At 52.1% G+C, this 15,386-nt stretch overlaps 1 protein-coding gene across 1 annotated transcript in view; it reads right to left on the bottom strand.

Moving 5' to 3' along the window:
• Window positions 1-15,386, bottom strand: part of CSMD2 (CUB and Sushi multiple domains 2) — a 597,382-nt gene that overhangs the window by 387,672 nt on the left and 194,324 nt on the right. The window contains exon 4 of the mRNA XM_066375796.1: window positions 12,103-12,297. Coding sequence (XP_066231893.1) covers window positions 12,103-12,297 — 195 coding nt within the window. The remainder of the gene's footprint in view (window positions 1-12,102; window positions 12,298-15,386) is intronic.

The raw sequence follows: 15,386 nt of genomic DNA on the forward strand, positions 1-15,386 counted from the left end.
GCCCTTGGCCCCAGTGGTTTAATCCTGACTGCACTTGGACATCAGGAAAACCATGGTGAAAGAAGGGACACTTGGCCTAGACTTTGAGAAAGGAGTTGGGAGGTCTTTGCCAGGTAGCTCAGTTGGTTAGAACATCGTCCCAATGTCAAGGTTGTGAGTTCAATCCCTGGTTAGGGCACATACAAGACTCAACCAATGAATGCATAAACAAGTGAAACAAGAAATTGATGTTTCTCTCCCCCCCTTCTTTTCTCTCTCTAAAATCAATCAACAAATAAAAAAGAATTTAAAAGGAGTCAGAGTGTGCTGGAGGGAGGAAACAATGGGGTTCTGGGCAGAGGAAACAGGGCGTTCAAAGGCAAGGTGGCCTGACGGGTGTGGCGTGCTTGCGAACGGCCAGCCTTCCACCACCACACAAGTGCAGGACGCAGGAGGCGAGTTGTGGGAGAGTCCACCTGGAAAGGGAAGCAGAGACTGGCTCAGAAAGGCCTGACGATCCTGTCAGGGTTTAAATTCTACCCCGCAGGTGTCAGGAGCCATTGTCGGGTTTTCAGCAGGGAGAATAATCCCAGACCTGATTTAGTGAGATGACTCTGGTCGCCGTGTGATGAATGGGTGCTGTGGCTTGGGAGGCGATGAGGGTGGCAGGTGGGCAGACAGCAGCGAGGGGAAGAGCGAAGAGGGTGTTCCAATCATTGAAGCCTGAACTAGTGGCAATGGCAGCAGGAGTGAAGGGAAGGAAGAGAAGACATTCACGTGCCAGGCTGGGGGAGAAGCAAGAGGATGCGGTCTCTTCCTGGGACTGGGCAGTGAAGGGGAGGGGGAGGGGGAGGAAGAGAGGGTGGCGAGGTCTCTAACGGGCAATGGGGCTAATGACAATGACAATGATGATGACATGACCATGATGGTGATGGGGGACAGCACTGGCCACTGTTCCTGGGCTCTTTCCATGCTCAGTGTGAGTTCCTGAGGCATGGCCATGCCCATGGCCTGGAGCAAAGTCAAGAGGATCTGGAGCCTGCAAGGCAGGGAGTCAGCAGTACAAAGAGGGAACTGGCTCCATGGGAGTGGAGAACACTGGGGATAGAAGTGACACTGAGTGGGCAGAGGGCAGCTGCAAGGGCACCGGAGCTGAGGCCGAGAATGCAATCGGGGGAGGGGCTCCTCAAGGGGAGAAGGCCAGGGAGCGGTGTCAGCACAGCGGGGACTGAGCCGCTGGAGACGGAGCAGGCCCCAGCCAGTGCATGGAGGAATCACCGGCCAGGCCCCCAGTCTACACTGTGGCGTCTACGTGGACAATGCAACAGCAAGGAGTGACAGAGGGGAAGCAGGTCTTGGGGAAAAGATAATGGCCCTACAGTACCCCCCCCCACACACACACACTTTCCATCCCACGTTGTTCTCTACCTCAGCCCAAAAGAGACGTCTTCGTCCTCTCCGCACTAAACCCAGCCTTCTTCTAGAGGTTCTCGTTTTGAAGAGTGACAGCACTATTCACTCAGGGCCGTCTTGCCAGAGCTGGGGGACATCCCCAACTCCTCCTGGACCCCACACAAGTCCTGTCTGTCCTCCTAAGTGGCTCCTGACTCAGTCCCCCATCTTCACTACTGCTCTACTCTAAGCCAGCTGAGCTCCAAGTCCCTCCCCCCCAGCTGCCATTCTTCACAGAAGCCAGAAAGCACGGACCTGCTGACATCACTCCCCTGCATAGGAACCTTCAATGACTCCCACTGTTGCTCAGGATAAAGCAGAGTATCCCGTGGCCGACAAAGACTTGTGCGACCTCTCCTGGTACCAGTTTCTCCACCAACACTGCAACAACCCTCATCTCCTCCTGGCTCTTCTGATGCACCAAGCATCTCCCTGCTCCAGCACCTTTAAAAATGCTATTTTCTCTTTCTGGAACCTTCTTCCCTATGTCATTGGGCCTGGCTGGTCCCTCCTCAGCCTTAAGATCCTAGTCTAAGAAGCACTCCTCTAGGATTTTTCCAGAAACAGAATATCTCCTCCCTCATCATACTATTCCAGATCACCACATATTTCCCCATAATGAATTCTTTCCCACGATCAACCAATTATGCCATTTACTTAATGTCCAGACAGTAAACCCCATGAGGGTAAGAGCCATGTTTGTTCTGTCTCCAGGATCTACCACATTTTCTGGTGTATAGCAGGCCATCAATAAATCTCTTTTGAACAAATAAATCAACCAGGAAACTGAAGCTCAGAGAGGTTAAGTAACTTTCCTAAGGTCACACAGTAGGTGGTCCAGTCAGGATTCCAGGTGAGTCTCTCTGGCACCAGAACTGTGGTTTCCTCAACTAGACCACACCTTCCTGCTTGGTAAGCCATCAGAGCTTCAGACTTCCTAATTTTAGTAACGCCTCCTAGACCACGCTAGAGCTGAGGACACCGGAAGTGAGACCCTCTGGCCAGAGCCACCCATGTACCCTGAAGGTGGCACCTGTGCCGTGTGAATCATCTCTGCTCTCACACTCCCCTGACACCCTTGTTCCCGCACTGTCCTGTATTGATTGAAGATGCTATAAAAGTTGTTTGAAGATTTTTTTTTCACACTTTAAATAAGGCATCATATTTCATGGTTACAACTTTAGAGTTATAAAATATAACCTTCAGCTGACTCCACTGTCCTAAAATATTAATTTATACTTTCTCCTGCTTAGGCAATGGGCAGTCTGCACCGCCGGTAAGTCATGTATATTCTAAAATGTAGGTGTGTTAAGTTGATAGTTTCCTTTTTGCGTTTATGGCTTTATTTATGGTCGACTCCAAGTTTCACTGAAATCTCTTCAATTAACTATAATTTTAGGCAACTATCCCTCAGCCCCCTTTGACATCTGTGGACACTCGAATGGCTCACAAATTTCAGGGAGGGACGGAGGAACCGGCATCCAATTCTCCCCACTTCCAACTCGACTGCACTCTCTCGGATGCCCAGAAGACATGGGGTCCTCAGCACTGGGCTTCTGTCCACATCCTCCCTCTTCAGGGCTACTCAGTGCCTAAGGAAATAAAAATCCCATTTGGCCCTGGGGATTTGTAAGGAGCCCCCACCTGCTAACTCTGCAAGGCTGCCACAGCCAGGGTACGAGGCCCCACAAGCCACCGTGCTCCCACTGTTCTTGCACTGTGTAGCCCAGTGTCCCTCCTGGGGCCCCAGTGACCTGCACAACCTCATCAGTCCCCTCTTTTGAGGTTCTGGCTTTTGTCCCTCTATCCGTGGTTCTAGCAAGGGCTCCCCTTCTTAAAATTAAGAAGTTGTCAATTGCCTGAGAGCATCACTACTTCTGCCACCAGCAGCCTCCTTCCATAGATACAGTCGTCCTCCCTCACCCATGAGGGATATCTTCCAAACCCCCAGTGGATGCCTGAAACTGCGGATAGTACTGAACCCTCTATAAACTGTTATTGCCTGTGCCTACACACCTAAAGTATGATTTATACGTTAGGCACAGTAAGAGATCGACAACAATAATAATAAAATGGGACATTTATCACAATATACTGAAATAAAAGTTATGTGAATGTGGTCTCTCTCTCTTCTCAAAATATCGATTGTCCTGTGTCACCCTTCTTGGGATGAGATGACAGTGTGCCTACGTGATGACAGGAAGTGAGGCACTGGGACCGCGTGCAACTGAAAACGTGCGAATTGTTTATTTCTGGACTCTCCCATTTACTCTTTTCAGGCTGCAGTTGGCCACAGGTAACTGAAACAGGTGAGAGCAAAACTGTAGATTGGGGGGGACCACTCAACTCCATACCCGCCGCCCTCGGAGGGGATGAGTGTAGACAAGACGTGGTGTTCAGTCACACACCTATTCTTTGTTCTGCTCTCGTTATAGGCCAGGCTTGGGCTAACTGCTTCACCTGCATGCTCTCATTTAATCCTCAAACTGCTCTAAGAGATGGGTTCTGGATTACCCAAATTTGACAGACAAGGAGACCTGCCTGTGATTACATGTGATTACAGCTACTGCAGGTGGGATTTGAATCCAGGACACTCTGCCTCCAGACCCACACTGTTGCCGCCTATTTTCGGTCTCTTAGGCCTTGTTCTCGGCCACTGCGCTGACGTCCCCCAGATGAGCTAGAGCAGGCTCCTGGAGGCACCAGCCCGGAGGGGGCTTCCCAGGTGTGAGAAGTCTCCTGCCCCCCTCTGCTCCGCCTGAGGGGCCAGAGGAAGGGGCTTTGTGCTGCTGGAGGTGGGGGAGTCTTGGGTTAGAATATTTTTTCCCCATTGATTTAAGAGAGAGGAAGGAAGATAGATAGATAGATGATAGATAGATAGATAGATAGATAGATAGATAGATAGATAGATAGAGCATCAACCTATTGTTCCACTTGGTTATTCTACCTAGTTGTGCACTCATTGGTTGCTTCTCGTATGTGCCCTGACCAGGAATCAAACCCACCACCTCAGGGCGCTGAGATAACCCTCTCTATCCACTGAGCCACCTGTCTAGGGCCTTGGGTTAGAATTCTTTCTAAGAATGAAAGTAGCCCCTGGCAGCCCCTAGCCCCACCGTGAAGCAGCATCTGCTCCGTAGAACCACTCAGGCCCTTTCTCTGCAGTTTCTCGCCTACAGAGCTCACAGGGCAGATTAGAGAGAAGGTCAAGGGGGGAACCACGGGAGACCAGGTGATCCCTGACCCGGCAGACCCATGCAGGGGATGCACCTACAAAAGTACCGAGCTCGCAGGCTTTGGACCATCAAACTGGAGGAGCTCCAGAGGCAAAGGTGTCATCGTGAGTCTCTAGCCATGGGTCACGGGACATTGCTCTTGCCTGCAGTAAACAGTGGCGGTCAAGACCATGGCTGACAGGCACACGGACTTAAGGTGAAATCCTGGCTCCACTATCCTCCAGCTGTGTGCTCACAGGCAAAACACCTCACTTCTCAGGGTCTCTGTTCTCTCACCTGCCATGCGGGATAACAATATCTTAACCTCCTAGGGTTTTTGTGAGAATTAAGTTAGGCGATGCAATGTCTGGCACACAGTTCTTGATAAATGCCAGCCAGCAGTCCCTGTGGCAGTAGGAATTAAACAATAGCTAGCTCTCCCGGAGTCATTAGCATGAGCAAGGCCCTCTGCTGTGGGCTTGGCATTTATCAACTCGAGCTCATTGCCACCTTATGAGTTAAGTACTCCTATTATTCTCATTTACAGATGAGAAGACTGGGGCACAGAGAGGCTGAGCAACTCACCCAAAGTCACTCCGCTAGTGGGTGTGAGTTGCAAGGCCAGGATTTGAATTGAAGGCATCGGACTCCAGAGCCATATTCTGAACGGTTCTGCTAGTAATGGTGACGGCAAAGGTGAGAGAAGGACTAGTGATCCCAGTGGGAGTATCTGGGAGCTGTGGTCCATCCCAAGGCCTCATGCTCAAGGTCTGCACTGCACTGGCATCTATGTGGTGCTTTCTGCGTGTTAATCTGATCAGCACAGTGGAGCCCAGTGTGCGGTGCGTGGTGCCCAGACCCCCTTTGCTATCTACATCACCACCTCGGGCCTCTTAGCCCCCTCCCGATCTCTTTCTTTCTTTTTTTTTTTTTTTGTATTTTTCTGAAGCTGGAAACGGGGAGAGACAGTCAGACAGACTCCCACATGCGCCCGACAGGGATCCACCCGGTACGCCCACCAGGGGCAGAGCTCTGCCCACCAGGGGGCGATGCTCTGTTGCGACCAGAGCCACTCTAGCTCCTGGGGCAGAGGCCAAGGAGCCATCCCCAGCGCCCGGGCCATCTTTGCTCCAATGGAGCCTTGGCTGCGGGAGGGGAAGAGAGAGACAGAGAGGAAGGGGGGGGGGTGGAGAAGCAAATGGGCGCTTCTCCTATGTGCCCTGGCCGGGAATCGAACCTGGGTCCCCCCGCACACCAGGCCAATGCTCTACCGCTGAGCCAACAGGTCGGGCCCCTCCCGATCTCTTTCTAGCTCAGAACTGCCCCCGGCCACAGTATCAACACCCCCAACTTGGACGTCTCACAGGCATCTCAAACTGTAGCTGGACAACAGAAGCTCTCTTGACTCCCCTCTGGGTGCACACTTCCTGCTCCCTGTCCCAGTCATCCTCATCTCGGTCACCGGCATCCCCACCTGGCCAGCTCTCCAGAAAGAGCTTAGGAGTCAACCTGGACCCTTCATTCCATCAGCACCTACATCCAATCCACCAGCAAGACTGTCAGCTGTGTCCCCAAGCCACGGCCTCAGTCTCTCCCCTTTCATCCGTCTTCACCATGGCCACGCTCCACCAAGACCACCACCTCCAGCCTCCATGCCTGAAACCAGCTACCTCCTAACTGGTCTCCCAGTCGTGACTCTTGCCAACGACAATCCTTCTCCCTTCTAGCATCCAAAGTGATCCTTTAAAAAGTTAAGATAAATTGTACCATAGCTCTGCTTAAAACTCTTCCCTGGCTCCTCCTCAATGTAGTAGTTGGACCGAATCCAAACTTCTTACCCTGCTTCATCACAGCCCCATTCTCTCTACCCCCCTCCCCCAACCCCGCTCTACTTTACTACATGGGCCTGTTTTCTATTCCTCTAACGTGTTAGGCTCTTTCTTGCCTCAGGGCCTTTGCACCAGTTGTTCCTTTGGTCAGAAATGCCTTTTTTCAAGGTCTTCCTATAACAAGCTCCTTCTTGTCCTTTAGAACTCAGTTCACAGCAGACCTGTGGTGGCACAGTGTATAAAATGTCAACTTGGAACGCTGAGGTTGCCTTGGACTTGCCCAGTCAAGGCACGTACAGGAAGCCACTACTACGAGTTGATGCTTCCTACTTCTCCTCTCTCTCTCTCCTTTCTCTAAAAAAAAAATAAATCAATAAAAAATAAATCTAAAAAGAGAACTCAGTTCACACGCTGCCCCCTCAGAGTCCTCTCCTGAGACAGTGCCATCTAAAGTAGACTTCCTGGTCACTAGCTACATTATTTCCCTCCTGGCTCCTATCGTGACCTGAAATGTGTTTATATGGTTTCCGTCTTCTGCCTCCTCGCTGCTAGAACATAAACTCAGTGGGGTCATGGAGTTTGGTCTGATAGGCATTCTGAGTATAGTGAGTCAATCAATGACTGGCTGGCACATAGTAGGCACTCAATAAAACGTTGTTGAATCCTGAGTGAATGAATAAGCAATCCATCCTGTAAGGCCGTGACACAGGCCCCCACTTTAAAACTCAGAGGTGTTTCAGCAGTACATCGGCAACCCCAGTTCAGAGCCGGCATTGCTAGGGTTGAACTCAGGCCTCTCTGACCCCCTGCTCTTCCACGCCCACATACTTCTTCTGTTTCACATTCCACAGGTGCCTCGCCCGGGGCCAGGATATTTGGAATGCTGCTCAGCACTTGCAGCCTAGGCTTCTGCAGACCCCTTGCCTGTCTCCCTGGGTCTGGTGGCAGCCTGCAGCATTTGGCTGGAACCTCAGAGGCCAAGCATTTCTTGCTCAGGCTTTCTTCCCACCATCTGCCTCTCAGCCCCCAGCACATCTGAACGCTGTTCCTTCCATATGCGGTCCTCTTTGATCCAGGGCCAATTTCCCTCCCAAGCCTAGAGGCCGGTTGCTGAAATCCAGGGTCTACTGTCTTGTGAATCACAGAGCTCAGTGCCTCCCAGGGACCTCTGCTTTTGAAAAGGGACACAGAGCGACACAGAGGGTGGTCACAGGCCCTGTAGCCTTCCCTCTGCCTGCTGGACCGAGCCTCTATGGGCCTTGGGATGGGCCTCCTTGGAGGTCAGCCTCCCACCTGCTCTGCCCCCTGGTCCCAGCTAGTCTCTATTCCCTCTTAGTCTGAGCTGTGTCCCCAGACTGAGCCCACCTTTCAGCAGGGCACATGCCATTTCCTGTGCGAAGAAGAGGCACACAGTCCTCCAACCTGCCCCTGGAAGCCTTGGATTCAAAGACCTTGTGTCACTCAGAGCTCCTAGGCAGGTGGGCTACCTCAGGCCATCCATTTCCCTTTGGGGCTCTATGTCTAACATGATCCTGATGGTGAATTAGACACATCCAGCCACCGTTCATTCGGCAAATATTTATGGATCACTGCCCCATGCATGAGGTTTATCCACTCATAGATGCCAGCCCTTGAGAGTTCTACACAAGAGGAAGGAAGGCCAAAAGGCTGTAATACTTCCCGAGTATGAGCCCGTTAACTCTGCCTCGACCGCGGCTCCTGGCACGGTGCACAGGGAGCCCCTCGGCTCCCGTCTAGCTCGGCCTCCTAAGAAAGGGCAGTTTACAAAATCACTTTCAGGAGACCACTGACATTACTGCGGGTGTTTCTGGGGCTATTCTTGCAGCTTGTGGCGAATGAGAAGAGAGAAATGGACTTGAAGCACAGGGGCGGGGGAGGCACTGTGGGCGCAGGGCAGGAGAGCCACATCGCAGCCCCCTCGGGCCTCAGGAAGCCCTTCTGAGCTCCGAGACTTGACATTCTCAGCTGGCTCCCCTGGTGTTCCGGGAGGGGGGTTCTCAGCTGCGGCTGCAGTTACTCAGACGGGACGTAGAACTGTCGGCCTGGGACTGTTTCCGGAAGGGCCATGGGCTCCATGCTAAGGAAGCTGAACTTGACCCTGTCCGCGATGAAGACCCACTGGCAGGATTCTAAGCAGCGAGTCATGCTGTCACATCTGTGTCTTAGCAAGTCCCCACCAGCAGTGAGGAACGCGCTGGGGGTGTGTGGTGGCGGACTGGAGGACAGCTGCCCGGAGAGGGACGCTGTGCGGCGACACAGGGGAGCGAGGAGAGGCCCCGGGCTGGCACCAGCCAGGGCCCCCTGATCGGTGGCAGAGGAGGGAGGAGAGGGCTAGTGAGGAAGGAGATTCATCAGGACATGGTGACTGAGGCAGGGAGCAAAGGTGAGGAGTGTGAGGTGCCCCCCCTGGGGTGTCTGGCTGGGCCACCTTGGCCTGTGCGCCCTTCCCTGAGCTGGGAAAGGCAGCAGAAAGTGCAGGTTTGGGAAAACAGAAGTTAGGTTTCGGACATGCGCGTTTGAGGCGCACTCTAGGGAGGGGTGCAGTAGCGTTTGATCCCCGTATGGGCTTGAAGCTTAGGACAGGGGTAAGGGTAGAAACCAAAGAGTTGCCCCAAACAACAATTAGAAGCCATGCAGTGGGTGAGAATTTCTAAGAGACACAGGAAGTTTATAAAGAAGAAGCCACATATTTAAGAAGAGTCACCATTGTCTGAGAGGCTGAAAGAATCAGAGAGACTTGGGAAAAAGTTGTGCCCCACAAAGGTGCCCTGTGTCCACAAATCACTGTTGTGATGTAAATGCTGGGGGAGCTGCCTCATCCCAGCCCGCTCTGTCCCACCGAGAGGCCAGTCCTCACTGCCCCCTGGCCTGGCCGCACAGACACTGGACCGCGGGGCCCTGAATCAAGCGGGCGAAAGAAGACCTCCAAGCATGGCCCTCATCACTTGTCTCTCTCTAGTGAGTTAACAAAGCAGGTATTTTAACAGCCAGTCCTAGAGTCTCTTTCAGGTGGGAGCCCTCTTCGTGCAGGAAAACACCACCCTATGCCTGAATAGCTTCCGTGGGGAGGGGAGACATCAGCTTGTAAGGAGACGGCAAAGCTGATGGACAGCCGAACTCCCGTGCCTTACAAGTCTACAGAAATCCCCAAATGGCGCCAAGGTCAGGAGGCTGCCGAGTGGAAGAAGCTGGAGAAAAAAGAGATGGTGTAACGCACACCACTGGGCAAGCCGGGGCCTGATGAGACAGAAAGAAGCCAAGGAGAAGCTTCCAGGGAGAAGGGGCCAAAAGATACGGAGGCTCCCGGGGGCCCACACTTCCATTCTGAGCTCTTGGTGTTGCTCAGAGCCACACTGCCCGCACTGCCACCCACCTTCCACAATGGCTGTGCTACACGCAAGCTCCTTTGTTAGTGGGTTTGTTTTCTTTTTTTTGGGGGGGGGAGGAGAAGTGTGCCAAAAAATGGGCCAAGTTCCTAAACTAAGTTGGCAAAGCAGAACCCAAAGAGGTGAGGCCCGGCAGTGAGTTCCAGGGCAAGAAAAAGCTAAAGCTGACAAAGCTTCCCGAAGGTTCTGAGAGGGACAGGGGTTTGCTCCACATCAGGGTGGGACGTTGATGCGAATTATACGTCACGCGGGACTGGGCGACAGCCCTGCTGTCTCTTGCGCCACTTTTGTTTTACCACGTTGATGAACAGCGTAGGATATTTATAGCGCTATAAAAAAGGAAGAGAACTGTTGGGTTTTGTTTTAGAGCTTAAATAGTCATTTACCACCATGTTTTTTTATTATCATGTCACAACTCTGACACCCCTCCTTGGAAGGAAAGTCGGTCTGTTAAACTGTGGCATCCCTTGGGCAGGGGGAGGGCACCAAAGCTATAAAGAAGGGTGGAGAGTGCAGCTTCAGGCCAGGGTAAAGACACTCAGGGCCACACACCTGTAGGTAGGGGCCTGATTGGTTTGGCCATTCCTGGTATCAATTACGTAACTGGTTTGGCCATTCCTGGTATCAATTACGTTATTGGTTTGGCCATTCCTGATACAAATCACATGAAGAGGGGCATGCCCCACGTGAGAAATGGGACGTCAGAGGCAGGGACTTAGGAAGGCAAGAACAGAGACTCCGGTTCCCTCGGGCCCCACCAAGAAGGACCAACGTGGCCAAGGCTGGGACTGTTGGTTGAGGAGGGCTAAAGAAACATGGAGTCAAGGGGCAGCTCAGATTGATTGGTTGTGGCTTGCTTGTTTGGAAAGGAAGTGACAGCTGTGTCTGGACTCCAGCAGAAAGGGTGCTACAATCAATTTGTTTTGTCTGCATTGGAGTGGGAAGAATGGGGAAGAGACATACATGCCACGTATCGTCCATCCCAGGTGCAGACAGTACAAAGGGCAGGTGCACAGGCGGGGGGTCATTACAGAAGGTCTTCCTCAAAGAGAAAGGTAAAATTGGAACCTAAGGGAAGCGACGTGTTTCAATCATTTCTCGACTCCTTGAAATGATCTTCCCGGCTCCAGTGTGTTCTGGGATCCACAGAACTTAAAGAGGAGAATTTCAAGAAGCAACGAGTGGTCAACAGCGCGAAGGCAGTTGACAGGTCAAAGACTATACGGGGCCGACATAATTCCCATCCGCTTTGGCAACAAGATGCGGAATATTGGGGGCAGAGGCCAGCCCGCAGTAATGGGAGGTGAGGAGGAGAGACAGGCTGCACGGAGCTTTCAGGATGCCGGGCATTTCTGGTGGAACAGGGAAGCCCCGCCCTGCGCGCTGTCAGTTTTTAAAAGGTGGATAAAAAAATATGTCTGTGTGTTATAACCTTAATTACGTACATATTCATAATATACGCTTCTGAGCAATATGTACTGAAAGGAAAAGGAAAGGAAATGCATGGGCATCGTGGTTAAAGCAGGTACATTTTGTGTCTTCTTCATTCTCTTTGGTATTTTCTAAGGTTATTTAAAAGTGATCATGTGTTGTTTTTATCATCCGATAAGAAGCAGGTTAAGGACTAAAAATGGGAAGGACCTGGGGAAGCCAGGAACAAGTCGGTCACCCTAGCTGGCAGCTGAGGCCGATGTAGCGCTGAAGAAAGGTAGGATTTGGGGGGGGGGGCAGGGTGACTGTTGGGGTAAAGAGGTTTTGAGCACATTTGGAGACTGAGAGGAGGACCCAGTAGGAAGAGAGGCTGGATTTATAGGAAGGAGAAAAGCGTGAACTTGTCAGGGTGAGGTCTGTAGGAAACGGGGCTGGGAGACAGCCACGTGCAGAGCAGGCAGTCTGCACTGGGCAGGGAAACCGTGTCTCTTCTGAGACAGGAGGACAGGAGGGGAGGGCAGACTGGTGAAAAATACGTCTGATGCTGTAGGGGAAGGAGGTTGAGAGAGTGCACACCTGAGGGGGTCAGGTGAAGGTGAGAAGACCCTAGAATACCTGGGGACCCCGAGGACCCTCAGTGTCCCCCGGACATGGTTTCTCCAGAGTTAATACCCCTCGATCTGCTGGCGTGAACACTGCTGCCTCCCCACTAGAGACTGGGTCTCTCTGAAAGCCCCAGCATTCCCTCCTAATCGCCACCCGCCCGCAGCACCCTGTCTGGCCACCTACCTCTGCAGGAGGGCAGGGGGAAGTCCCATGTGGCACTGTTCTCGGAGCTAGCGTGGCAGGTGAGCACGGCGTGGCCCTCCAGGAAGAAGCCGGGGTTGCAGCTGTAGCGGACCTTGTCGCCCAGGTTGAAGGTTGAGCCCTGCTGGATGCCGTTGGGCAGCCGCCCAGGGTTCCCACACGTGTGGCTCGGTAGCACTAGGCAGAGAGGGAGAGACAGGCAGCTTGTGAGTTGGGCTCCAGCCCCGTCACTCTGCTCCACACCACTCCTCCCTAGGCACACCCCCTCCCGTCTGTCTCCTTTCTCCTGTGGGAAGGAGCTGGGCCTCTCAAGGCTGCCTCGTCCCTGAATACTCTGAGGTCACGTGCTAAGGAGGAGCCACACCTGCGCTCTATAAGTGAACATCCAGCTTCCTGCCTTTTCTCCCCCACAGCCCTGGATCCATCACTCAAGATGCCTGTTGGGAAAACAGATGTGTTAGGCTTGCTTGCTTGTACTTTGCTTGATGAGTGTGTGAGCACATGTCAGTACCACATGTGTATAGTCCATGTAGGCCGGGCTATGGTTGCTTGTCCTCAGCACGAATTGAGGATTGCCTGCCCGCCCTGTGAGGAGTGTTTGTGCTGTTTGTTTTCCTGCTGCAGTGAGAAGTGGTTTTCCCTGCCTGTTTGCTTGTCCGCCATTTGCAAGACTATTAAATGGGAATAGTCCAATGCTTTCTGGCTCTGCAGTTTCTCTACCATCTGCCTGAAATTCAGTGGGAACCTGCCCAGCCTCGGCCACAGGCATTACAATGCCCCAGGGAAATCCCTGTAGCCTCTTGGGTTTGGTTGCTCTGATTTCAGACTCCCTACTTCTTCCCGCAGACAGCACGGAGGGGACACGGAGCATGGAGCAGGTGCTCACTAAACCCAGCGTGGTTATTTCATGTGTGTCTGTCCTGGCAGCGAGAGGGGTACTTTGGACCAGGAGATTTTGGGGAGTTGAAAGGGTGATTAGTGCTGGATTAGGCAGTGAGCTGGGATGACAAGAGCCTTGAGTTCTGATCCAACTGACCCGTTTAAAGCAGAAAATGGGGAGCTGGAGAATACGGTGTACAGTGTGCGACCTGAGATAAGGGCATGCCACCAGGTGCAAGGGTGTTCTCGTCACCAGAGGAAACAGTCTTGGTGAGGGTGAGAGGGTATCACGACCCACCAATCAGGAGGGAGTACCTGACTCAACTCCCCCTACCCTCTGCCTCTCTCCCCAGAATTGGACCTGCCTGTGCCCTAAAAATCATCCCAGGATGTCCTCAAAAGGCAAAGGCGAAGGGACACAGACACATACAGACTCCCACTCCAATACCTCTCCATGAATCCACCTGGCGATGACTTATTGGGCCAGAGAACAGGCTGGTGTTGATTGAGTACAGACCCGAGAACCACGGTGCTTAGGTTTGATCCCTGCCCAATGGCTTACTACTTGTGGGACCTTGAGCAAGCCTTTCAATGTCTCTGTGCCTCAGTTTCCCCATGTGTAAGGCAGTGATCACAACAGTCCCTTCCTCCCTCATGGGGTTACTGTGAGAATTAAGTGAATGGAAGTACGTACAGTGCAGGGGACAGAGTCTGGCATACAGTAAATGTTTATACAACGTAAGTGAATCTATATTCCCAGTTCACTGGAAGATGTGTGCGGATAAAGGTATGTATGCTACGTGTTATGATGAGATGGGGACCAGGCACGGACCAAGACCAGTGTGGGTAATCACAGACGGCTACCTGGAATAGGTGGCAACCATACTGAACCCTAAGATATTAATAATAAGAAGTACCAGCTAGGCCAGAGTGTTCTAGGAAGAAGAACTCGTCATGTGCAAAGGCCTTGACTCTAGAGAGAACCTCAGAGCTCAGGGAGCCTGGAGTGAGAGGTGGGGGGAGGGGCAATGAGGAGGAATAAAGGCAAAGTGGATATGGCCGGCCCAGATTCTAAAGGCTTCCCAGGCCCTTGCAGTACCCCTCTTTCTGCCCACATTGCCAGGAACATCCTGGCAGGACCCCCTCTGTGGACCCCGATGGTCTCAGAGCCTGCAGAAAGAAGGCTTTCCCTCCTTCTTCTCCTCTTTCCAGGAGGAGACGGCTTGGTATAGAGAAGTGGTTTTCAGCCTTTTGACACTTGGGGGCTGATGATCTAGCCGCCCAGAAATGGAAACGCACAGCGAATGAAGTTTTATGCAACATGGTACAAGCTGGTGCTTGATTTCCAAACTCCACACGTATGGTGCACTAAATAATGCATAAGTTTGACCAAGTGCTTTCTGCGCATGATCTGTAAATGCTCTGCACGGTGCAAAAGGTTGTTCGCAAGAGCCTACAAGTTCCAAAGCTGTCTAAGACAACCTCAATAGTATGGTCATCGATGATACAGGCTGATAAGTGGCAATCGCCCTGAGCATAAACGAATTCGACTAAGATCAGCTACAATCTTCATACAACAGCAGGGTGGTTCACTCTTTTGCAGACCAGCCCGAAAGTTCTGGTGGACTGTGACTGGTACACAGACCCGCAGTTAAAAATACAGTGGTGTAGAGAGAAAGGCCAGACTTTGGAAACAGCTTGATTTGTGTTTGAAACCAAGCGCTCTTACTGTCTTCAGTCATGTGGCCTCTCTGAGCCCTAGTTTCCTCAACTGAGAAAGGGGGACAGTAATATCTAGTGGTTAAGAAGGTTACTGATAATAAATGATACATGCCTGGCACCATGCCCAGCACAAAACAGGTGTTCAAAAAATGGCAGTTGCTATTTTCCCCTTGGGCTATAAGGTCAGAGGGGTGGGGCCTTGCCTGGTCCCTGGGTGTATCCTAGGAGTCTAACCCAGTGCCTGGCACTTGTAGGATCACATTTGTGTGTTCATTAATTAGTTGTTTGGAGAGTTACTCATTTATATATTAATTCCTTCATGTAACTAAAATTTATTGTGGGCCTACTGTGCTTGGAGCTATGACTATAGTGGTGCATCAGGCCAAGGGGGTCCCTGCCCTGAAGAGGCTTATGTTTTTGGGATTTATCCTAAGGAAGGGCCTTGTCCATTCTCTACCTCAACCAACCTGCTCATTAGCCCAGCTTGGCATTTCCCATCATCCCATGCTGCCGGTTTCCTTGGCATTTCCCATGATTGGCTGTTGGCTTCCATGGTGTTTCCCATGATCCTCTTGCCAGCTTGGCTGCATTTCCCATGATCTCGGGCTACTGGCTTGCAGCAGAGGCAGTGACTGTGATGTGTGTGCATGTGCGTGTGTGTGCAC

The sequence above is a fragment of the Saccopteryx leptura genome, chromosome 3, assembly GCF_036850995.1.
Source record: "Saccopteryx leptura isolate mSacLep1 chromosome 3, mSacLep1_pri_phased_curated, whole genome shotgun sequence".
Classification (NCBI taxonomy): domain Eukaryota; kingdom Metazoa; phylum Chordata; class Mammalia; order Chiroptera; family Emballonuridae; genus Saccopteryx; species Saccopteryx leptura.